The sequence below is a fragment of the Heteronotia binoei genome, chromosome 10, assembly GCF_032191835.1.
Source record: "Heteronotia binoei isolate CCM8104 ecotype False Entrance Well chromosome 10, APGP_CSIRO_Hbin_v1, whole genome shotgun sequence".
Classification (NCBI taxonomy): domain Eukaryota; kingdom Metazoa; phylum Chordata; class Lepidosauria; order Squamata; family Gekkonidae; genus Heteronotia; species Heteronotia binoei.
The window spans coordinates 91,404,556-91,429,469 of NC_083232.1; the positions used below are offsets into that span (position 1 = coordinate 91,404,556).

Here is a 24,914-nt window from a genome sequence, read left to right on the forward strand (position 1 = left end):
CGGCTGCCCACTTGAGATCTTCCTGCACTCCAGTAGCTAGACTTCTCTCGAGGTTCTTGAATGTAATGGCTTACGAGACTTCTACATTCAGGTGCAACAGCACCTTAGAGACCAAAAAGATTTTTAGGGGGGAGGTGGGAATAAGCTTTCGGGAGTCCAAACTCCCTTCACAAGACATCAGGGGCGTTTCAACTCTCAAAAGCTTACACCTTGGAAATCCTGTTGGTGGTTCAGGCGCCACTGGACTCAAATCCAGCTGTTCTACCGCACACCAAAACAGCTGCCCTCTGAATGCTTGTGACTTTGTCGAATAGAGCCTAGCCATCCAGGAGGGAGGGCGGACCTGCCACGGATCATGCTTCCAGCTCCTGGACCACGGTCTGGAGAGCTCCGTGCCCCTCCTGCCAACAGGCTACAGAAGCTGGCCATCTCAGAGTCAGGCTGTCATTCTGAATCTACCCAAATCTAAAGAATTCGGGTAGATCCAAGTGGGCAGCCGTGTTGGTCTGAAGCAACAGAACAAAGCTGTGGGTCCAGCGGCACCTTTAAGTCCAACTATTGGAGGCAAGCTTAAATCTGGACTGGAGGGTGAACTCTGTGGCATTGTAGAGCTTAATTCGGGATATAACCAGGCCTTGAATTTGGCAGCTCACAGAAGCGCAGCTCCTGACCCATTCTGATGACACCCCTCCTCCTCTCCACCTACCTATCCCGTCTATTGAAGAGTAGGTGCAGCTGCATAACAATCCCTGGATTAGGAGAGCGGGCAGCCAGCCAGTCACCAGGAGCTTTGTCACGCCCCCAGCAGCCCTCATTAACCCCTGGAGAAGCCTGCACCACCCTTTCTCCGCTTCTTATGTGATTTTGGGTGGAAGATGGCTTGCTGGCCTTTTGACTGTTGGGGGGGGGCAGCCCAGGAGAGCCCCAGGTGAGCGAGGCCTGCTTGGGCTGGCTGGATCTCTAGTCAGCCCAAGCAGGCCTCGCTCTCCCGGGGCTCTCCTTTTTTGCGTCAGGTTGCTTTTGGCCGGTGGGGGAGGGGGGGTCGCACATGCTAATGAGTTATGCTAATGAGCTCCACCACCTATTTTTCTGCAAAACAACCCCTGGGTATAACCTTTCGTGTGGATGCACACTTCGTCAGATTTATCCGTCTTAAAGGTACCACGGAACTCAAACTTTGTTCTAAAGAAATCCGGTTCACACAAACAGGATATATGTTTTCAGACTGCATTATTTGAGGTCACCCGTACAGGAACACATGGCCTTATGTGTTAATTTGGAAGGAGGGGGGAAAAAGCAGTAAATGCCTTTATTACACCATTGCTTTACCATTTATGTACAATATAAAAACAAAGCTAACGTGCACATTCCTTAAACTTTATCCAGCGTCTTTTGATCTGAACGACGCTTTCAATTTATACTGAGATAAGCACTTTTTTGTAGTTTCTTCAGCGAACTTTTATTTTTATATGGAGGGCCATTCAGGAAACAAGAAGGATCCCATGGCTTAAAGGTCTTCCACACGGCACACACACAAACTCTTTGCATACAGGGTGCAAGCAGGCCTCGGATTCAGCAGGAGCTCACAGGAGCACAGCTCCCGGACCTTTCTGAGAGTTCCACCTCCTCCTTCCCACCTTGTCCACTGAATAGTAGGCACAGCTGCAAAACAATCCCCCAGATGAGCTCCACCATCGATTTTTCTACAAAACGACCCAAGAGGAGCTGCCACCAGCACAGGAGGTAGTGGCAGCTACATGCATGTAGACAACTTCAAGAGGGGATTGGAGAAACATACGGAGTAGAGCAGGGATCCCCACCCCTGGTCCGTGGACCGGGACCGGTCCGCGGCCTGCTAGCAACCAGGCCGTGAGTTGTATAATTATTGCATTATATATTACAATGTAATAATCATAAGAAGAAGAAGAAGATGACGATGACGACAACGACGACAACATTGGATTTATATCCTGCCCTCCAATCCGAATCTCAGAGTGGCTCACAATCTCCTTCATCTTCCTCCCCCACAACAGACACCCTGTGAGGTGGATGGGCCTGAGAGAGCTCTCCCCAGAAGCTGCCCTTTCAAGGACAACTGTGAAGAGTTGTGGCTGACCCAAGGCCATTCCAGCAGCTGCAAGTGGAGGAGTGGGAAATCAAACCCGGCTCTCTCAGATAAGAGTCCACACGTTAGCCACCACACCAAACTGGAGAGGATCTGAACACGTGGTCCACAATTGTATCATCCCAAAACCATCGCCCCCACCCCACCCCGCACAAGGCCCGTGGAAAAATTGTCTTCCACAAAACCGGTCCCTGGTGCCAAAATGGCTGGGGACCACTGGAGTAGAGGTCTATCAGCAGCCATTAGCCACAGGGTATAAATGGAATTCTCTGTCTGGGGCCAGTGATGCTCTGTGTTCTTGGTGCATCGGGCGTGGGTGGGAGCAGCGGAAGGGCTTCTAGTGTCCGGGCCCACTGGTGGACCTCCTGGTGGCACCTGTTGTTGCTTTGAGGGGCCACATAGATGGAAGAGGGGGGTTCAACGAAGGGGCCTCCCCCCAGCCCCACTACAGCTACGAGCCCAGCTGCCAGTTCCCAGTTGGGAAATTCCTAGTGAATTGAGGGTGGAGTCTGAAGAGGGGGGGAGGACTCCGAGGGGGTATAATGCCACACAATTCACCCTCCCATCCAGATTTAAGCTTGCCTTCAATAGTTAAGGGGAGGTAGCAAATGTCCCACAGCACTGACAGTCCCACTGGACCAATATGGATATTGAGAAACACCAACGTGCATCTTGGATTTTAGGGTTAAAATGTGCAGAACTGATTTTATTGCATATTGTTTTTTTAGTATTCGATGCGGTTTTTAACTGTTGTTAGCCACCCTGAGCCCGTTAGGGGATGGCGGGATATAAATCTGATAAAATAAATAAATAAAATTTCCTCTGATCTGTCTAGCCTGGAGATTGCTTGTAATTCCAGGAGATCTCCAGGCTGAAACAGGAGGTTGGCAGTGGCCACTCTTGTTTACCAGTTTGAAACTCTGGTGTAGGGCCACATAAAAGCATGTTAAATACGTGAAAAAAATTATACAGCGCCGCTACGCCAGTGTGCCAATGAGCGAGCGGTCGGCCAAATATGCTCAAGCACGCCTGCCTCCGGCCTTCCTCAGATGCTAATTTTTCTTAGCTTCCCTGCCCCAATCATGCCAACAGTCAGGGCTTTTTTTTTTGTAGCAGGAGCTCCTTTGCATATTAGGCCACACCCCCGATGTAGCCTACCCTCCAGGAGCTTAGAAGGCTCTTAGTACAGGGCCTACTGTAAGCTCCGGGACAGTTGGCTACATCAGAGGGGTGGGGCCTAATATGCAAAGGCAGGGCTTTTTTGTAGCAGGAACTCCTTTACATATTAGGCCACGCACCCCTGATGTAGCCAATCCTCCAGGAGCTTAGAAGGCTCTTAGTACAGGGCCTACTGTAAGCTCCGGGACAATTGGCTACATCAGAGGGGTGGGGCCTAATATGCAAAGGCAGGGCTTTTTTGTAGCAGGAGCTCCTTTGCATATTAGGCCACACCCCCGATGTAGCCTACCCTCCAGGAGCTTAGAAGGCTCTTAGTACAGGGCCTACTGTAAGCTCCAGGAGGATTGGCTACATCAGAGGGGTGTGGACTAATATGCAAAGGTAGGGCTTTTTTTGTAGCAGGAACTCCTTTGCATAATAGGCCCCACCCCTCTGATATAGCCAATCCTCCAGGAGCTTAGAGGGCTCTTAGTAGAGGGCCTACTGTAAGCTCCAGGAGGATTGGCTACATCAGAGGGGTGGGGCCTAATATGCAAAGGCAGGGCTTTTTTGTAGCAGGAGCTCCTGTGCATATTAGGCCCCACCCCTCTGATGTAGCCAATCCTCCAGGAGCGTACAAGGCTCTTAGTACGGGGCGTACTATAAGCTCCAGGAAGACTGGCTACATCAGAGGTGTTTGGCCTAATATGCAAAGGCAGGGCTTTTTTTGTAGCAGGAACCATTGCATATTAGGCCACGACCCCTGATGTAGCCAATCCTCCTGGAGCTTACAGTAGGCCCTGTACTGAGAGCCCTGTCAGCTCTTGGAGGATTGGCTACATCGGAGTGTGTGTGGCCTAATATGCAAAGGAGTTCCTGCCACGAAAAAGGGCCTTGGCAACATTCAAAGCGCAGTCTGAAGCGCCGAGTTCTGATCCTGGCGTGCTTTCAGGAAATTCCGCAGAACGAATAAACAGCAGTGCCCAGCAGGAACCACATGCCGTGGACTGCGTGCCACACAGAAGGATTTCAGTTCCTTTTTTAAGCAAGGAGAGAGGACGGGACAAAACCCAGCTATTACTGCTGCTAACCCGACAGCCTTTGCTCTGTAATTTAGAGAATGCGGATTTCCCTTCAAAAAAAAAATGACTCCGAACTGCAATTTGGGGTTACAAGAGAAGACCCCTGAAATGTTACTGAATAATTAAGATTTATTTTAAGCAGTCTGAAATCTCCCAGGGCTGGTTCACACACTTGCTCAACCCGCCAGCCAGCCAACCCTCTTCCCCTGGGGAATGAAGAGCCACACGCATTTGGCTACACTACCTCATATGAATGCAGTTAATGTGCAATTGTTTGTAAGGTCTCCAACCTCTTTTTTGGAGAGGGAACAATGACACAGACAGGGCTTCTCCACAAATCGCACAATCCCGCCCATCCCGCGGCCTCAGAAAGAGGTTGGCTCGAGCCAACAGACATGAGGACTGATCCATAGTTACAGCGGTAAAAAGGTAAAAGTAGTCCCCTGTTCAAGCACCAGTCGTTTTCGACTCCGGGGTGATGTTGCTTTCACGTCGTTTTCACGGCAGACTTTTTACAGGGTGGTTTGCCGTTGTCTTTCCCAGTCATCTACGCTTTCCCCCCAGCAAGCTGGGTGCTCATTTGACTGACCTCGGAAAGATGGAAGGCTGAGTCAACCTGGAGCCGGCTGCCTGAACCAGCTTTCGCTGGGATCGAACTCAGGTTGTGAGCAGAGGGCTCCGACTGCAGTACTGCAGCTTTACCGCTCTGTACCTAAAGCTTAAATTAAGTACAAATGATTCTGGAACAAACACTGAACAAAATTCTAAAATGCTCACTGTTTGGCACAACAGTCCCCTTCTACCATTTGTACAACCTAAATGCCGTAACTCAAGATGGGTGCGTCAGTCTGTCTGTAACAATAGAAAAGAGCAAGATTCCAGTAACATCTTAAAGATTAGCAAATTTGTGGCAGAGCGGGAGCTTTCGTGAGTCACAGTGAGTGGACTCTTATCTGGGAGAACGAGTTTGATTCCCCACTGCTCCACGTGCAGCTGCTGGAATGGCCTTGGGTCAGCCATAGCTCTCGCAGAGCTGTCCTTGAAAAGGCAGCTTCTGAGAGAGCCCTCTCAGCCCCACCTACCTCACAGGGCGTCTGTTGTGGGGGAGGAAGGGAAAGGAGATTGCAAGCCACTCTGAAACTCTGATTCAGAGAGGAGGGTTGGATACAGATCCAATACCGGTTAATTGATATCTAGCCATCCTATACATATCCTGAATTGTAGCACCTTAATTAATAACTTATAATGTTTAAATGTTTTATCTAACTTTTAACTTAATTTATGACTGTAACCTAACTATATTTTATATTTTAAATTGTTTTTATAGGAATGATTGTATTTTATGTTGATTTGCGAGTTGTTCTTCCTAAGTTTTATCAACAGGTGACATGTGCGACTAGGGGTTTGAATATTTTAGATAAAGTTTATATAAAAATAGCACAGGGGTATAGAGTTTTGCAGCTACCACAGTTAGGTATGTCTGATCATTTATCCTTGGTCTTGGTTCCTGTGTATATTTCTAAGCGGAAGAGGGGGGTGGTTGTAACTAGGACAGTGAGATGCTGGCCTGTGGGGGCAACTATGCAGCTTCAAGACTGCTTTGAACGAACAAATTGGGACATCTTTGAACATCCAGACCTAGAGTGTCATACAGATACAGTTTTGGGGTATATGGCCCACTGTATTGATACTGTTACAACAAACAAGTGTATTCGAACCTATCCAAATCAAAAGCCATGGATGACTGGCACTGTTAGGTTTCTCTTGCATAGGAGATATAAGGCTTTTAAGTCTGGGGATGCCTCACTTTACAGTGTGGCCAGAGCAAATTTGAAGCGGGGTATTAAACAGGCCAAAGCTGCATATAAGGGCAGGATAGAAGAATGGCTTTCTCAGAATAATTTGAGACAAGCCTGGCAGGGGATTCAGCAGTTAACTAATTTCAAGGCGCTAAAGGCTAGTACGAATGGAAAGCAGGAGCTGGCAGAGGAGTTAAATACTTTTTATGCCCGGTTTGAAGTGGATCAAAAGGAAGCGGAATTACTAGTAACATCATCGTTGGGGACCGAGCAAGGTGCTCCTTTCGTTGTGAGGGAGCACGATGTTAGGTGTATAATGAAGGCAGTAAATTCTAGAAAGGCTGCAGGTCCCGATAATATCCCTGGTTGTGTGGTAAAGGAATGTGCAGGGCAGTTAGCCGGGGTGTGGACTGAGATTTTCAATCGTTCTTTGTCACAATCCATTGTTCCCACTTGTTTGAAGGCTTCCCTTATTGTCCCAATACCAAAGAGGATGCCAGCAAAGGTTTTAAATGACTATAGGCCAGTGGCCTTGACTTCTGTGATAATGAAGTGTTTTGAACAATTAGTTCGAAAATATATTATTTCCTGCCTTCCTGTTATTTTTGATGAATATCAGTTTGCTTACAGGAAAAATAGATCTACTGAGGATGCTGTTAATACTGTTCTTTATACTGCTTTATCGCATTTGGATAAAAAGGGGACGTATGTTAGAATGTTGTTTGCAGATTTTAGTTCTGCTTTTAATACAATATCACCCCATAGATTGTTGTTTAAGCTTAAAGATTTGAAGCTGTCGGACTCTATATGTGAGTGGATTTTGAATTTTTTGTCAGGTCGTTCACAAAGGGTTAAAATGGATGGATATATTTCCTCCGTGAAGATCTTAAATACTGGCACCCCTCAGGGATGTGTCTTGAGTCCACTTCTTTTCACTATTTACACGTCTGATTGTGTTTCTAGCAGTCTGAGTAACAAAATCATTAAGTATGCAGATGATACAACGTTGGTAGGGCTCATCTCTGAGGATGATGAGTCTGCGTACAGGAGGGAAGTTCAACAGCTGTCCCTTTGGTGTAAAGTAAATAATCTTATTTTAAATATAAATAAGACGAAGGAAATTATAGTGGATTACAGGAAGAGTAGTTTGGACACCCAGCCGTTGTTTATTGATGGTGTTATGGTAGAACAGGTGACAGAATGGAAGTTTCTGGGAATTACCATGAAACAGGATCTAACATGGGGGGCAAATACTTTAGCTCTAGAGAAAAAGGCCCAGCAACGACTATACTACTTAAGACTCTTAAGATCACTACAACTGTCAGGGAGTCTGCTGGTTGCCTTTTATCGTAGTTCCATTGAGAGCATTTTATCTTATTGCCTCTGCGCGTGGTTTGGGAGCTGCACGGAAGCAGAGAGAAGGGTGCTCCAAAGAGTGACGAGAAGAGCACAAAAGATTTGCGGATGTTCTCTCCCCTCATTGGTGGATCTGTATAATATGGCATGTAAAAGGAAGATACAAATGATCCTAAGGGACCATACACATCTGGGCCATTTGCTTTTTGAGATCTTACCGTCAGGTAGACGATATAGAGTGTTGAAGGCTAGGACAAACAGATTTAAGGACAGTTTCTATCCAAGTGCTGTGGTTAGGTTAAATGCAGGGTTATGAAGGATTATCTGTTTTAGATGTATTTAATGGTTTAAATGGTTTTAATGATTTTATGAATGTTTAATGGTTTTATGAATGTTTATTTAATGGTTTAAATGGTTTTATGAATGTTTATCCGTTTTAGATGTTTTTAAATGGTTTTAATGGTTTAAATGGTTTAATGGTTTTAGATGTATTTAAATGGTTTATGAATATGTGTGTTTGATGTGTTGGTATGTTTGTGGAAGAGCACCTCATTTCGTTGCTCTCTTTTTGTTGAGAATAATGACAATAAATTCATCTATCTATCATCTATCTATCTATCTATCTTATTGTAATCATGGTAAATACCATGTCCTGTGAGCCGCCCTGAGCCTGCCTTTGGCAGGGGAGGGCAGGATATAAGAATAAATTTATTATTATTATTATTAATACCTTCTTCTTCCTTAAGAATATAAGAAAAGCCATATATAAGAGAATATAATAATACAAGAGAAGATCAGGCCAATGTCTCATCCAGTCCAACACTCTGTGTCACACAGTGGCCAAAAAACCCAGGTGCCATCAGGAGGTTCATCAGTGGGGCCAGGACACCAGAGGTCCTCACACTGTTGACCCCCACCCCCAAGCACCAAGAATACAGAGCATCACTTGCACCAGACAGAGAGTTCCAAAGATTCCTGATCTTTTCTACTGCCTTTAAATCAGGCATGTATGTCAGCCATTTCAGATACAGTTCTTCCCTGCATTAAAAGCTGAAAACTGTTGGATAACTCCACCCCTCCCTATTCCTTCTCTCTTAAAAGGGGATCTCACAGCAAAAAAAAAAAAGAGTTGAAGTAGGGAGTCAAATGCTGTTATCTGATTGGCCAGCTAGCATCTTTGGCGTTCATTATTTGGGAACGCCTTTTGCATTTAAGATCTCAACAACTCACAAAGACAGGCCCTGTAGACCGAACTTATTTTTGACATGAGAGCACGGAAAAAGCCAATTATTTAATAAGATGACTGATTATGCCGTTCCATCTCAACATTCCACACAAAGAAGTATGAAAAGGAGTCACCCACAGATATTCCATTTCTCATTTTAGAAGATTTATAACGTGTGACACCAAACGGGGGTGGTCTTCGACTATCGGGGGTGGGGGGGAGAAAAGGGCATTTCATTCGTGCGTTATTAAAAATAACTCACCCTGCTGGGGCACATTCCTGTTGGAGACTTCTGTTTTCCCATGGAATCCGGGGCTCATCCCGAGACCTCCCGTGTCTATTTCAGGGCTGGCAAACCCATTCAGTTGGCCTGTGTGTCTGCCGACAGCATTTATGCGGGTGGGGATCGGCTCAAATGTCGGGTCCAACTCCAAAATCAACCTGTTCAGCTGCTCGATCGACTGGTCAATATCCAGAGTGGGGGAGGAGGGAAAGCCCCCCGAGTTGTTTCCCGCATTCAACGGCAGGTCGACATCATTCGTGACCTTCTCGGGGCCTAATCTGGATTTCAAAACTTCAGGGCTAGGGGATTCCGCCGTCTCGTTGGAAGGAGGCGTGCTTCCCAGCCCTCTCTGCACGGCATCTCTGCTGCTGGAGCCCCGGGCAGGCGTATCCGGAACTCTGGCCTGGCTCTGTGGGTTGCCTGATTTCTCTGCTGAATTGTGAAGACCGAGTCTAACCTCGCTGTCCGGGGAGTAGGCATACTGATGAGCAGTTACCATCTGCTGCTGGCGCACCCACGTCTGGGTCGAATAGCTACTGGGGCTGTAGGCCAGAGGCTGAGCGGAGACCGGGGGATTCCTCGGCAGTTGCTGAGACGGCTTTGGCTCGGCGTTTCCAAAGGACCTCTCGTACATGGGGTCTACGCTAATTCCAAGATCTGGAGCCAGGGCGCTGTGGTGCTCTTCCCCGGGATTGCTTCCAAATCCGTCCGACAGAAGGGAGTTCTGGCTGCTCTTGTGGCAGCTGAAGTTCCCGAGGTGGTTGGAATGCTGCCCTTCGGATGAAGACAAGGTCCCGATGCTGTCCACGCTGTGGAGGTCATGGCCGGGCATCTCATCGTCCAGAATGTCCGTTTCCCTGTCCCTGTGCTTGGCGTCTCCATTCACGTGGACTTGGGCTGGCACGATGTGGCGAGTCCCACTGTACTTGCTTGGGGCATCGGTCATATCCTTGAGGGGACCGACGGAGTCCTCCAGGCCAAAGCCGCTGAGCAACTGGTCCAACTCCTCCTTCTCTTGGGGGCTCAACAGTCTCTTGGTTCCCGGAGAGGGGCGGTCTTCGGTTTTGTCTGTCCTTATGGAAGCGGTGGAGTGACCAGAGTCGCTGCTGACTGAGAGAGTGTGGTCGCCGTGGTCGGGGCTACCGGTCACGGCACTCGGGGCTCCGCTGGGAATGCTGTTATCCGAGGAGCTCTTCTTCCTCACTTTTGCGTAGAGGCTTCCATCAATGGGGCCCTGGGTATGCAAGACTGTAGGACGAGAAGAAAAAGAAAGCAGAGACTGTGTGAACAAGAGGAGCACAGACGAGACTTTAAAAAACTGAACACATTTGTTCAGGGGTGTCAAACTCATTTGTTATGAGGGCCGGATCTGATGTAAATGAGACCTTGTTAGGCCAGGCCATGTCGGGCCAGGCCATGTGTGTACCTATTTAAGATTAGGCAGCAGAGATATAGATTTTATAACGAACAAACACAATTAAATATTTTTTTAAAAGACTTAACACATTCGCACTCATTGGTCTTAAGGGTGCTTTCTTTGTATTTCTCCCATGGGATTCAGGGAACTGGGCAAAGGAAGCTCTGGATCTTTCCTTCCTTCCCAAGGGGACTGGGGTTGGGGGGTGGGGGGAGGAGAAACCTCAGCTGATAAAAGGAAGAGAGACTTGGCTTAGTAGATCTGCTGTGCAATTGAGGGAGCCTGGAAAAACAAGATCTGCCTTTCCCCCTTTTTCCCCAAGGGAGGAGCCTCAGCCAACGGAGAAAAGAGAGGTTTTACTCCGTAGCTCCTGTGTGATTGAGCAAGCCCCGCAAAGCAAGATGTTATGCAGAAGGAAGCAGGAGATAGAGAGAAGGAAGCAGATTACAGCCAGTTGCCCAAGGGCCTGATAGGAGCCCTCTGGGAGCTTGATTTGGCCCTCGGGCCGCATGTTTGACACCCCTACATTAACAGCAACTATGTCCCCCCCCACCCAGAAGTTCATGCTGCATATCTCCAGAACAGCATTGTGCTCAATGGATCAAGACCTGCTAGCGTCAGCCTAGCGTCGACCACAGCCAGAGCCTTTATGGCTCTGATGCTGGCCTAGTGGAACACTCTCCCTACAGAGATCCGGGCCTCGTGGGACTTAATGCAATTCTGCAGGGCCTGCAAAACGGAAATGTTCCGCCAAGCCTACGGTTGAGTCAGCGGAGATCTAATTGTTCTGGCCTCCCCCTCCCCTCCCCGCGCTGCTTACTTGCTTGCTATGTGCAATCTATTTTGTCCTCGTCTGCCCCATCAGCACTAACTGTCATCCATTCACATATAGGCGGGGAACCTATACGGGAGCAATCAGATCTGGTATAGCTGTCGACGCCATCCCTTGTTAGAATTGCTATGACCAGTTTGGTTAAGTGTGCGGACTCTTATCTGGGAGAACCAGGTCTGATTCCCCACTCCTCCACTTGCAGCTGCTGGCACGGCCTTGGGTCAGCCATAGCTCTGGCAGGAGTTGTCCTTGAAAGGGCAGCTGCTGTGAGAGTCCTCTCAGCCCCACCCACCTCACAGGGTGTCTGTTGTGGGGGAGGGAGCTAAAGGAGATTGTGAGCCGCTCTGAGACTCTTGAGTGGAGGACGGAATAGAAATCCAATGTCATCTTCTTCTTCTCTAAGATGAGTTAGTGTGAGCTAGCTCATGCTTTTTTAGCCATCGGCTCGTACGCTTTTTTCTTAACTCAGAAAAAAACGGCCCCAGAGCAAATGAATTTATGCAGGAGCTCACAACTTTTAATGCCAGTAGCTCATAAAGGTGACTTTTTGCTCACAAGAGTCCACAGCTTAGAGGGAGTATTGGTTATGACTGTTATTTATTGATGTTTCATTGCTGTTGAATACTCAGGTTGAAGTTTTAGAAGCTGGATTATGGATTCATTATTTGTTGAGCCTGCTTGCAGGGTAGGGCGGGCAAGAAGCCCAATGATAAACAAAATAAACACAAATAAATATATAAATAAAAGAACAAATAAAAGAACACCGCAATGGCTACCCACGCCAACCTTGAAGGTGAAGTAACATTCACTCTTCTTACGACAGGCACATTAAAGGACCAAAATCTGACGTTTTCTGTCTTCCATGGCTATTTCAGTAACTCAACCATTACTTTAGAACATAAGAACATAAGAGAAGCCATGTTGGATGAGGCCAATGGCCCATTCAGTCCAACACTCTGTGTCACATAAGAGAAGCCCTGTTGGATCAGGCCAATGGCCCATCCAGTCCAACACTCTGTGTCACATAAGAACATAAGAGAAGCCATGTTGGATGAGGCCAATGGCCCATTCAGTCCAATACTCTGTGTCACACAGTGGCCAAAAAACCCAGGTGCCATCAGGAAGTCCATCAGTCAGGATGCCAGAAGCCCTCACCCTGTTGCCCCTCCCAAGCACCAAGAATACAGAGCATCACTTGCCCCAGACAGAGAGTTCCAATGATAAGCTGTGGCTAATAGCCACTGATGGACCTCTGCTCCATATGCTTATCCAATCCCCTCTTGAAGCTGTCTATGCTTGTAGCTGCCACCACCTCCTGTGGCACTGAATGCCACGTGTTAATCACCCTTTGGGTGAAGAAGGACTTCCTTTTATCCGTTCTAACCTGACCGCTCAGCAATTTCACTGAATGCCCACGAGTTCTCGTATTGTGATAGATTCAGGCGGGCAGCCATGTTTGTCTGAAGCAGCGCCTTTGCTGCTGCGGCACCTTTTTTTGGTCTTAAAGATGCCACCAAACTCAAACTTTATCCTAAAACTTTACTGAGCTACACTGGTTCGTTCATATGAAGCAAATATGAAGCCCTGCTCTGAACTTGGAGGCTCCCTGGATCTTGCTAGATCTGGGAAGCGAAGCAGAGTCAGCTTCAGTCAGTAGTTGGATGGGGAGCCACCAAAGAGGTCCACGGTTGTTACGCGAGGCAGGCGATGGCCAGCCACCTCGCTTTATCCCTTGCCTTGAAAACCCTTGCCATCAGTTATTGTCACAAAAATGAATTGCAATCCCCCACTTTATCAATAAGCTTGCACCGGATAAAACCTGAAGTGGAGACGGCAACCGTTTCTGCAGGGCACAGGCAGCTGAGGAAATAGCGTTGCCAATCTCCAGGTGGGGGCAGGGGATCCCCTTGTTTGGAGGCCCTCCCCCCGCTTCAGGGGCATCAGAAAGCAGAGGGGGGGAATGCCTGCTGGGCATTCCAATATTAACTATGGAGGCTGATTCCCTTGGGGTATAATGGAGAATTGATCTGTGGTTACCTCGGCTATGTTTTGACGTAGAGGCACCAAATTTGCAGCATAGCATCCAATGACTCTCCTCAAAACACCAGCCAAGTTTTAAAAAGATTGGACCAGAGGCTACAATTCTATGAGCCCACAAAGAAGGTGCCCCTATCCTTCATTATTTCCAATGGAGTGAAGGCATTTAAAAGGTGTGCGGTCCCTTTAAATGGGCTGGCCAGAACTCCCTTTGGAGTTCAATGATGCTTGTCATACCCTTGCTCCTGGCTCCAACCCTAATTTCTCCTGGCTCCACCCCCAAGGTCCCCAGATATCTCTTGAATTGGACTTGGAGACCTTATGAGGACAGCGCCCATGAAAATTCATATAAGGAGCTGCTACATACTAAGTCAGATGGTCTATCAAGGGCAGTTTGGTCCACTCTGACTGGTAGCGGCTCTCCTGGGTGCCAGGTAGAGACAGGGCCTTTTTTTTTTTTGTAGCAGGAATTCCTTTGCATATTAGGCCATACACCCGATGTAGCCAATCCTCCAAGAGCTTATAGGGCTCTTAGTCCAGGGCCTACTGTAAGCTGCATGAGGACTGGCTACATCAGGGGGGTATGGCCTAATATGCAAAGGAGTTCCTGCTACAAAAAAAGCCCTGGGTAGACTATTTAATGGATGGTGCTGGGGACTGAAACTGGCATGTTTTGCATACAGCTGATGCTCAACCATTGAGCCGTACTGTGGGCTTTTTGGTAAAAAAAAGCCCAGCAGAACTCATTTGCATATCAGGCCACACCCCCTGGTGCTGAGCCAGTTGGAACTCCGTTCCTGTGCGTTTCTGCTTTTTCAAAAAGCCCCGCCCCTATTCTCACTCTGTCTGGCAACATTTTGTTCCCATCAACTGCATGGATTGGCCTTGGCCACGATGCGCAGCTTGGGAGCACTGTTCCCTCCTCCGAAACAGGACTCCAACCCTCTTCTCAGCCAAGTCAAACAAGCAAGGGTCAATCTTTGTACTTTGGAACGGCTCAGATTTAACCGAATGCCTCATTAACATATATACGGTTTTCTTTATTACGTCTAGGCCACACTCCCAGCCCAAAGGCTCTTGAAGTGGCTTACGACGTCACTAAATATGGAGCCTTTCTACAGGGCACTATCAGCTATACAGTTGTCCGTCCCTCATCTCCTCCCACCCACCCACCTCCGGTTTAAGAATATGGTTTAGTTTCAGGATTCATGGCTCACTGAAAAGAAGTTCTGTATTAATCAGAAATTCCTGAGAAACTTTGTTTGCTAAGCAACACTCAGAGCCATAGCTTGCTCATGAGGAATGAAGTACCACAGGCTTTGGAACCAGCTATGCCTCTCCTCAAGAGACATAAAAATTCACACAGAGAGCTGAATGAGCTATTGGGAGCTGATCTCACTCTCTAACACTCCTAGCGCCACAGAGCGGGGGGAGGAGGGGAAAGATGGGGGGCAGGAGAAAGGAAACGTAACGCAAAATTCCTGATCGCATTAGGGCCTTATTCGGGGCCTAGAAACATGCAAGTTCTTCAGTCATGAGGGAGACCGAAGTTTGTTCTACTACAGTACAAACAAATACTTTAAGCGACAATTTGTTGCCCTTCACTGCACTCCATGTCTGTCATCGAAGGGGTGAGCTAGACATGATGAACAGCGCTTTCAGTGGATTTATTTTCCTTCAAAACCGAAGATGGGGGGGGGGGCACAACCCATTCAGAGGAGAACCACGGTGTGAGGGAAAGGTCCCCTCTCCCACCACACAGAATGCCATTTTCACAACCTGTAATGGCTGTGTTTGCTCCGCTGGGGCATATATACAGAAGTTGGAAGAGAGAGGGCTTAAAATTCCCTTCCCTCATGCCGCACTCCGAATCTGAATCGACCCTCCCCTTTAGGAAAAAAAAAAATGAACCAAATGCCACATTGATGAACTTTCCATCATACATCTGGTTCCCCCTTCCCAGTTAGCCACCTCACCCTACTCTTGGAGAAAGGCTGACCCCATAATTCCTATTAACTCTGAAGGGGGTGAGTTCATATTGGGAAGGACAAGAACCTGGCTTCTCTGAAGGCTGTAAGGAGCACAATCCAGCTTTCCCAAAGGTTTCTAACAGAGTGTCAAGAGAGTAATGGCACTCACAGTTGATAACGGCTTGATAGTGGTCATGGCATCAATTCCACTGCTGACGTACAGCCGAAGACAGGACTCCTGCCACTTTGGGTTCTCATTGGGCAGAAAGGCAGGGGTATAATGGAAGTAAGAAAGAAAATAAAGAAAGAACGCATACATGCATACAGGGCCTTCATCTGCAGAGGATGAAGGAGGCCTAAGGAGGCCAGGCTCATGTCAGCTAGAGCCAGAGACTCTCTGTAGTGGCCCCAAGTTGGTGGAATGAGTGGCCGGAAGAGGTCAGGGCCCTGCAGGAGCTCATACAGTTCTGCAGGGCCTGTTAGACGGCACTCTACCACCAGGCATTTGTGAACTAGGCTGCTGGCCGCTACAGTTTATAGCAACGTGTGAACCACCACCAACAATCTGCTGTACAGCAGAAGCAGAGAGGAGAACTTAAGATCTGCTATACAGAAAATTATAAAACTGGAAAATGTAAGATCATGGCACCGAAACATTTTTTAACGTATTTTGTGTTTATTTTACTCTATGTTTTATGGTTTTAATGCTGCACTATTACATTGAATCATGCACATGCATGTCTGCGTGAGCCGCCCTGAGCCCACCTCGGCGGGGAGGGCGGGATAAAAGTGGAAATAAATAAATAAATGAGAAATGAAAGAACTTGATATCTGCATTTGGATAACTGAGGGGAGCACAGGAGGAGGGCAGGGAATAGAGAATAAAGGGCAATATCGAACAAAGAGAAGGGAAGGAAGTGAGGCAAACGTGAAAACAATGTGGGGAAAATCAAGGGCACACGCTGAGGCTTTGTTTCAGCTGCAAATGGAGAGCCAGTTTGGTGTGTTGAGAGCCAGTTTGGTGTAGTGGTTAAGTGTGCAGACTCTTATCTGGGAGAACCGGGTTTGATTCCCCACTCCTCCACTTGCACCTGCTAGCATGGCCTTGGGTCAGCCATAGCTCTGGCAGAGGTTGTCCTTGAAAGGGCAGCTGCTGGGAGAGCCCTCTCCAGCCCCACCCACCTCACAGGGTGTCTGTTTTGTGGGGGAGGAAGGTAAAGGAGATTGTGAGCCGCTCTGAGACTCTTCGGAGTGGAGGGCGGGATATAAATCCAATATCTTCATCTTCTTCTTCTTCAAATGAGGGCTAAGAGGCAAGACGGCATGGCTTTTTCTGAGCAGGAACGCACAGGGACACAGTTCCAGCTGGCTTGGCATCAGGGTGTGTGGCCTAATATGCAAATGAGTTCCTGCTGGGCTTTCCCTATTTAAAAAGCCCTGTGTGAAACAATGGTGGCGTTGGGGTGTGTGGCCTAATATGCAAATGAGTTCCTCCTGGGCTTTTCCTATTAAAAAGCCTTGTGTGAAACAATGGTGGCATCCGGGTGTGTGGCCTAATATGCAAATGAGTTCCTGCTGGGCTTTTTCTACAAAAAAGCCCTGTATGAAACAATGGTGGAGTCAGGGTGTGTGGCCTAATATGCAGATGAGTTTCTGCTTTTTCTACAAAGAAGCCCTGCAATGTGGTATAGAAGTTACACCGTCAGATTAGGATCTGGGAGATCCATTGTCAAATTCCCACTCTGCCACGGATTTGGGGTGGGAGCGAAACTTTGGCCAGTCACATGTGCTCAAACTAGCACCCAGGAGTCCAGTAGCAGCTTAAAGAATAACAAAATTTGTGTTTTGTAAATTTGTATGGACTTTTATGAGTCACTACTCACTTCAGATATTGTGTAGAAGAAGAAAAAGAAGACGATGGCATTGGATTTATATTCCACCACCCTCCACTCAAGAGTCTCAGAGCGCCTCACAATCTCCTTTACCTTCCTCTCCCACAACAGACACTCTGTGAGGTGGGTGGGGCTGAGAGGGCTCTCCCAGCAGCAGCTCTTTCAAGGACAACTACAAGAGCTATGGCTAAACCCAAGGCCATTCCAGCAGCTGCAAGGGGAGGAGTGGGGAATCAAACCCAGTTCTCCCAGATCAGAGTCCGCACACTTCACCACTACACCAAACTGGCCCTCTGAAGAATATCTGAGGAAGTAAGCAGTGACTCATGAAATGAGTCTGCCATAATTTGACCCTGCCATAATTTTGTTAGTCTTTAAGGTGCTTCTGAGCTCTTGCTTTGTTCTACTGCTACAGACCAACCAGAACAGCTAATTCCCAAGGTAGTTGTGAGGATAAAATGCAAGAGAAGAGGGAAATTCTTTTTCCCCCACTGAGGGAAAAGGGCAAGAAACAAATAAATCAGTAAGTAAAAAGTGGGCTTTGGGGACAGGTTTGAATGGAAGGGTCCAAGTAGGCAACCGTTTATTCATGTGGGTACAGTAGCTTTTTCGCTGCTCCGGCCCACACACCTTGCAACTCTGAGTTGTCAACTTTGAGTTGAAAATAACTGGAGGTTTTTTTGGGGGGGGGGGCGGGGTGGACAGAGCGAGAGTTCAGCATGTATAAAGCCATATTGTCCCGCCAAAGCTGCCGTTTTCTCCAGGGGACTCGCTCTTTGTAGTCCCGCGATCACTAGTAAGCACCGAAAGATCTCCAGTCCCCATCAACAGGTTGGTAACTCGTGGCTTCTGCCGCCCAACAGTGTTCCCTCTAAGCTGAGTGAGCGCAAGCTAGCTCACAGTCTTTTTTAGCCTCCGGCTCACACATTTTTGCCTTAGCTCAGGAAAAATAGCCCTAGAGCAACCTAAGTTAGGCAGTGGCTCACAACTTTAACGCCAGTAGCTCACTAAGTAGAATTTTTGATCACAAACGTCCACAGCTTAAAGGGAACATTGCTGCCCAATAGAATTCATCTTCTGGAGAAAGCAAGGAGGTTGACCAACGCCAATGAAGGAAACAGGGCTTTTTTTTTTGTAGCAGGAATTCCTTTGCATACTAGGCCACACCCCACTGATGTAGCCAATCCTCCAAGGGTTCTCAGTACAGGGCCTATTGTAAGCTCTTGGAGGATTGGCTACATCAGAGGTGTGTGGCCTAGTATGCAAAGCAGTTCCTGCTACAAAAAAGGCCCCGGAAGGAAGCCATCGCTGTTCAGTCTGCAATACATCCTAACACAGCAGGCTTCGTGACCGAATTGCTCTGTGCTGGATTTCCAAGTTAGCTATGCCGACATGAGCCTCCCGAGCGTCTCTTGATTGAAAGGTTGGAAAATACTCCTGGTGGATTTGTTTACTACGGTAACCATAGCTGCATGTAAATATTACGCCGCTTCAAGGGGGAGCATCAACGCTTTTCCGTGTGCAGGAAGAACAAAGCACCCACTACAGGGTAATTATTTTCTTGGGTTACATTTTAAACCTCCGTGTCATTCCAACGGATGCCAAGATTGCCAGCGTGCGTTGGCGTTGCATAGAGACCTAAAGAATGCAGGGACGATGCAGTTCGATAAAGGTAGGCCGAACGGATGGAATGTTAACAACAGGTGGGCATCTCAGGGCAAGCGGAAGCTGTTAAGAAAATCCGGCATCCATTTTGAGAAGGAAGCTGGGTTGACGAGCGGGTGAGGAAATTAAGAACATAAGAGAGGGCACGCTGGATCAGGCCACGGCCCATCCAGTCCAACACTTTGTGTCGTACAATGGCCAAAAAAATCCCAAGTGCCATCAGGAGGTCCACCAGTGGGGCCAGGACACTAGAAGTCCTCCCACTGTGCCTCCCCCAAGCACCAAGAATACAGAGCATCACTGCCCCAGACAGAGAGTTTTTGAACATATGAACATATGAAGCTGCCTTATACTGAATCAGACCTTTGGTCCATCAAAGTCAGTATTGTCTTTCTCCAGGGTCTCAAGCTGAGGTTTTTCACACCTATTTGCCCGGACCCTTTTTAGTTGGAGATGCCAGGGATTGAACCTGGGACCTTCTGCTTACCAAGCAGATGGTCCACCACTGAGCCACCGTCCCTCCCCCAACTATAAGAGTTCCAACGATAAGCTGTGGCTAATAGCCACTGATGGACCTCTGCTCCAAATGCTTATCCAATTTTAGGACAAAGGCACCAAAACGAGGAAAGGGCTTGGAAGGGGGTGGGGGAATAAGTCACGGGTGGGTCAGGCCAGCCCGATCTCATCAGATCTCTGAAACTGAGCAGGGTTGACCCTGGTCAGTACAAAGATGGGGGACCACCAAGGAAATTCAGGGTCACCACACAGAGAGAGGCAATGGCAAATGAGCTTTGAACATCTCTTGCCTTGAAAACCCTGTGAGGTCTCTGTGGGTCAGCTGAGACTTGAGGGCACTTTCCTTCAGTTTGGTGAGAGCCAGTTTGGTGTAGTGGTTAAGTGTGTGGACTCTTATCTGGGAGAACCGGGTTTGATTCCCCACTCCTCCACTTGCACCTGCTGGCATGGACTTGGGTCAGCCATAGCTCTGGCAGAAGTTGTCCTTGAAAGGGCAGCTGCTGGGAGAGCTCTCTCAGCCCCACCCACCTCCCAGGGTGTCTGTTGTGGGGGAGGAAGGTAAAGGAGATTGTGAGCCACTCTGAGACTCTTCGGAGTGGAGGGCGGGATATAAATCCAATATCTTCTTCTTCTTCACCCCAGGGCTTTTTTTTGTAGCAGGAACTCCTTTACATATTAAGCCACACCCCCTTGATGTAGCCAATCCCCCTAGAGTTTATAGCAGGACCTTTATTAAGAGCCCTGTAAGCTCTTGGAGGATTGGCTACATCAGGGGTGTGCGGCCTAATATGCAAAGGAGTTCCTGCTACAAAAAAAAAAAAAGCTCTGCTTCACTCAGGAAGACATGAATTTAAACATAGAATAAGCCAGAATTGGGTTCCAAAGGATAATCCAGAGAGAGGTTAGGGAGAGAGAGACCACGGAGCAACGTGGCTGCCAATTCCGGTCATTCTCAACTGGCTTTCAGAATTTACAGTCTTCATCTTGTATATTTTATATATTTGTTCGTTTCTGTAGATTTATAGCCTGCCCTTTCCCATAAATACTTTATTTACCCAAAGAGAACTGCACAAAAATGTTACACGCAGAAGAGTAGGGTTTTAGCCCCGTGGCCCAGAGTGGTAAAGCTACAGTACTGCAGTCGGAGCCCTCTGCTCACGACCTGAGTTCGATCTCGGAGGAAGCTGGATTCAGGTAGCCGGCTCCAGATTGACTCAGCCTTCTACCCTTTTGAGGTCGGTAAAATGAGTCCCCAGCTTGCTGGGGGAGAAGTGCAGATGACCGGGGAAGGCAATGGCAAACCACCCTGTGAAAAAGCCTGCTGTGAAAACGTCGTGATGCAACGTCACCCCAGAGTTGGAAACGACTGGTGCTTGCACAGGGGACTACCTTTACCTTTTCTTTTCTTTTTTTACTGCACATACTTATAACACAACCCCTTGTTCTTTCTTTTTTTTCCCCAGAAGCATGCCTGGAAAAAACATTAGTCTTCCTTTTGGGTAAATGCAGCATATGATTTTTTTTAAAAAAATAGATCATGTGGGGCTGATTAACTTGCCTGCTGTGCAAGGAAGCCCTTACTCACAGCAACACGAAAAGAGTATTTTCCCCAGAAAGACGCATGCGCAGCAGCTGCGCATCAGAACCCCCACGACCCTGGCTGCACCAGCAAATCCAAGGAACGGCACATGGAGGGAAGAGCTGCTTGCATTCTTCTAGCATGTTTTGTTCTGACCCGCAACGACCTTTTTGTTCCCTGCGCAAGCGCTTAAGTCACCTCGCAGACAAACAGACAAGAAGGTTTCAGAGGAACTTCCACCACTGAAAAACTCAACAAAGTCGCCTATTTCCACACAACTTTATATTATGTCTTAACGACCGCAGAACTGAGGAATGCTTGTTTTACCCCACGGCCAGATAGATGTCAGGAGAACTAGCTCCTGCCACACAGAGTGGGGTTTAAAAAAAAAAAAACTGCTTAAAACAGTTACCACCCAGTCTGTGTTCGTAAGAACTTACACGTTTCAGATTCCTGCCTGCAGACAGGGGTGGAATTGTAGCAGGAGCTCCTTTGCGTATTAGGCCACACACCCCTGATGCAGCCAATCCTCCAAGAGCTTACAAGGCTCTTTTTCGTAAGCTCGTGGAGGATTGGCTGCATCAGGGGTGTGTGGCCTAATACGCAAAGCAGCTCCTGCTACAATTCCACCCCTGCCTGTAGGAGTCCACTCAATAACCAATACCAGAGCTAGGGATGAATGGAACAGCTTGGGGAGGCCCCGAACGCTTTGGCAGAGTGCGGAATGGAACTTCACCCAAACTCCGAAATGAATAACCAAACCCAAAAGAGAGCAAGTTTAGTGTAGTGGTTAAGTGTGCGGACTCTTATCTGGGAGAACCGGGTTTGATTCCCCACTCCTCCACTTGCAGCTGCTAGCATGGCCTTGGGTTAGCCATAGCTCTGGCAGAGGTTGTCCTTGAAAGGGCAGCTGCTGGGAGAGCCCTCTCCAGCCCCACCCACCTCACAGGGTGTCTGTTGTGGGGGAGGAAGGGAAAGGAGATTGTGAGCCGCTCTGAGACTCTTCGGAGTGGAGGGCGGGATATAAATCCAATATCTTCTTCATCTTCTTCTTCTTCTTCAAAATGGCTTCCAAAATCTTCCCCCCCAGTTGATCAACAAAGAATGAACGTGATCGGCATCCCTTTAAAAAGCACCAGGGCGTTTATTTTTTGGCAGCAGGAACTCCTTTGCATATTAGACCACACCCCTCTTACGTAGCCAGTCCTCCAAGAGCTTACAGGGCTCTTACTTAGAGGGCCTACTGTAAGCTCCAGGAGGATTGGCTACATTAGGGGTGCGTGGCCTAATATGCAAAGGAGTCCCTCCTGCTGCTGCTGCAAAAAAAAGGCATGAAAGCACTACCAATATCCCCCGCCCCCACAAGGTCTCTGGGCATGCCAGGCCATAGGACGCCAGGGTCACCAAACTGCACTAAGTCCACCTTGCAGGATATTTCCAGAAAGCGCCTGGAACCCCTCCGTCCGGTTCTTGAAATTCTTCCTCCAGTTCAGAACTCAAGTGGGAATTTCTCTCCACCCCCCCCTGAACAATTCTCGCTGCCGTGTCCTTCTGAATCATAACAAGCCATGGTTACATAACGTTTCGGGTTTGGCAAAATATTGACAGAGTACACATGGTGAGAAATAATTTCGCTGCTGAATCCTCTGGGGCACACATTCCCTTCGCCAAGAATCACTTACTTTACTGATCTTAAACTGTAAGATGCTAATTTTATTTCTCAGGGAACCCATGCCTAACACAATCAAAAGAGTTTCCGGCTCAAGATGAGGAAGAACTTCCTGACCGTTAAGAGCAGTTCCTTAGTGGAACAGGCTTCCTTAGGAGGTGGTGGGCTCTCCTTCCTTGGGGTTTTTTAAACAGAAGCTATATGGTCATCTGACAGCAATGAGGATCCTGTGAATTTAGGGGGAGGTGTTTGTGAGTTTCCTGCATTGTGCAGGGGGTTGGACTAGATGACTCTGGAGGTGCCTTCCGACTCTATGATTCGACAGAAGACAGAGGGCCTTCTCCTATATGGTGCTGAGCAGTGTTCCCTCTAAGCTGAGTTAGCTTGAGCTAGCTCACAGATTTTTAGCCTCCGGCTCACACATTTTTGTCTTAGCTCAGGAAAAATGGCCCCAAAGCACAATCATTGATGCAGTCGCTCACAACTTTAAAACCAGTAGCTCACAAAGCGGAATGTTTGCTCACAAGATTCTGCAGCTTAGAGGGAACATTGGTGCTGAGCGCTCCCAGGAAGCAAACACAAGACGAGGCCATTGAAATCTGGAAAAGTGTTTCCACAAAGTTGAAGCGGCTGGATTTCTTGACGGATCATAAGTCAGCCTTCACCAGGCCGTCTGGGGATCCGACTTGGGCTATTTATTTCAAGTTCCTCAAAAACAAAAGAGAAAGCTCCAGCTGCTTCTTTTTTTAACAGATCCAAATATACAAACGGCTGGCTCTCTCACAGCGCTCGGTTTTTTGCCCTTTCCTGAAGCCTCCCTTCTGGGAAGAGCGTATCAGGAAGGAAATACAGACACCAGAGGGGGGGGGGGGGGTTGCAATCTTCACTGCCAGGACGTATCTTTCAAAACACCCATCGAAAGATGAATCCCCGTTTTGTCATAAATCAAAAGCTTTAAAAAAACAACAACTAATATGCCCCGGCACAGAGAAGAGAGGGAAATAAGAGGAACTCTCCTGGGAAAGTAAATCTGGTAGATACACCCTAGGAAAATGAGGCTCCGCTCTAAATACCTTAGCAGGAATACTGGCGCTCTTGATGAAATACCTCATTTTGCTCGCAATTGCCGACTTCTCACTTTTTCCAAGGGAAGGGACCAGCTGCAAAAATCCATACAGTAACACAGCTGTCTCTCCTCTCCACCCCCCCCCCCCGCCCCAGCCACCCCTTGCCAGAAAAACAAAACGCACACCCTGAAGGCAGACTGAAACAGTAAACCCTTGAAAGCAGAGGTGGAATTCGTCTACCTCGAACTCAAAAGGACCCCCTTTCTTTGCTACTTTTGACTCTTGTTTTCTCTCTGGGCTGAAGTCCCTACTGGAAAGGGGGTGGCGGAATTACCCTTGGCTCTCTCTCTTTCTCCTCTCTTGTTCTTTCCCTAACAGCTACGAAATCTGGCGCAAATCCAGCCCTGAATCTGAACTGCAAACTGAATGGGATCGGGCACACGCAATATGGAGACCGCGTGTTCATCCCCCCCCAACACGCACACAGTCTAATGCACAGAAAAGCAAATCGCATTCCCAGAGGCCAGGCCAAAACCGCAAGGCGCATACCAGTTTCAGCTGTGCTCCAGTGCAGTTCTCTCCACCACCGGCTTTTGTGAGATTCACAGAGCTGAATGCAGGCTCCAGAGAAAGAGAGAGAGAGAGAGAGAGAGAGAAACTTCTGTCTGGCAGCTTTTCTGACCCGTCCCACAGCTATCTTCTTTCCACTCATTCAGTGTCTGAGGAAGCTCATTCAAACCAGCGAGCCGGGTCAGCCCGCCAGTGACAGTTCTGACCCAGTTCTTCTGAACGGGGAAACACAAAGCTGTTTTCCATATGTTGTATCCTTTTCAGAAAAGCAGGGAGAGTCTATCGGATTGGAGCCTCCCAATGTTCCCTCTAAGCTGCAGAGTCTTGTGAGCAAAACTTCTACTTGGTGAGCTACTGGTATTAAAGTCGGGAGCTACTGGCATTAAGGTTGGGAGCTCCTGCAAAACTTATTGTGCTCCGAGGCCATTCTTCCTGAGCGAAGACAAAAATCTGTGAGCTGGAAGCTAAAAATCTGTGAGCTAGCTCATGCTAACTCAGCTTACAGGGAACACTGGAGCCTTCCCACCCCCCCTCCCCGCCATCACCACATAACAAACAAACCCGCGGGCAAATCTCTACAAGTCCAGAACTGCATTCCTTGCGAGGTTAAGTCTTTTTTGTTGTTGTTGTCTAGCGTGAAATCTGTTTTGGTCTCTCTTGCCTTCTTTCCTC

The 24,914-nt window shown here is 48.0% G+C and overlaps 1 protein-coding gene across 1 annotated transcript in view; it reads right to left on the reverse strand.

Annotated features, from left to right (window-relative positions):
* TNS3 (tensin 3) overlaps nt 1-24,914 on the reverse strand; it is a 298,608-nt gene that overhangs the window by 119,797 nt on the left and 153,897 nt on the right. Inside the window, exon 18 of the mRNA XM_060247769.1 lies at nt 9,008-10,276. Within this exon, the coding sequence (XP_060103752.1) occupies nt 9,008-10,276 (1,269 nt within the window). The remainder of the gene's footprint in view (nt 1-9,007; nt 10,277-24,914) is intronic.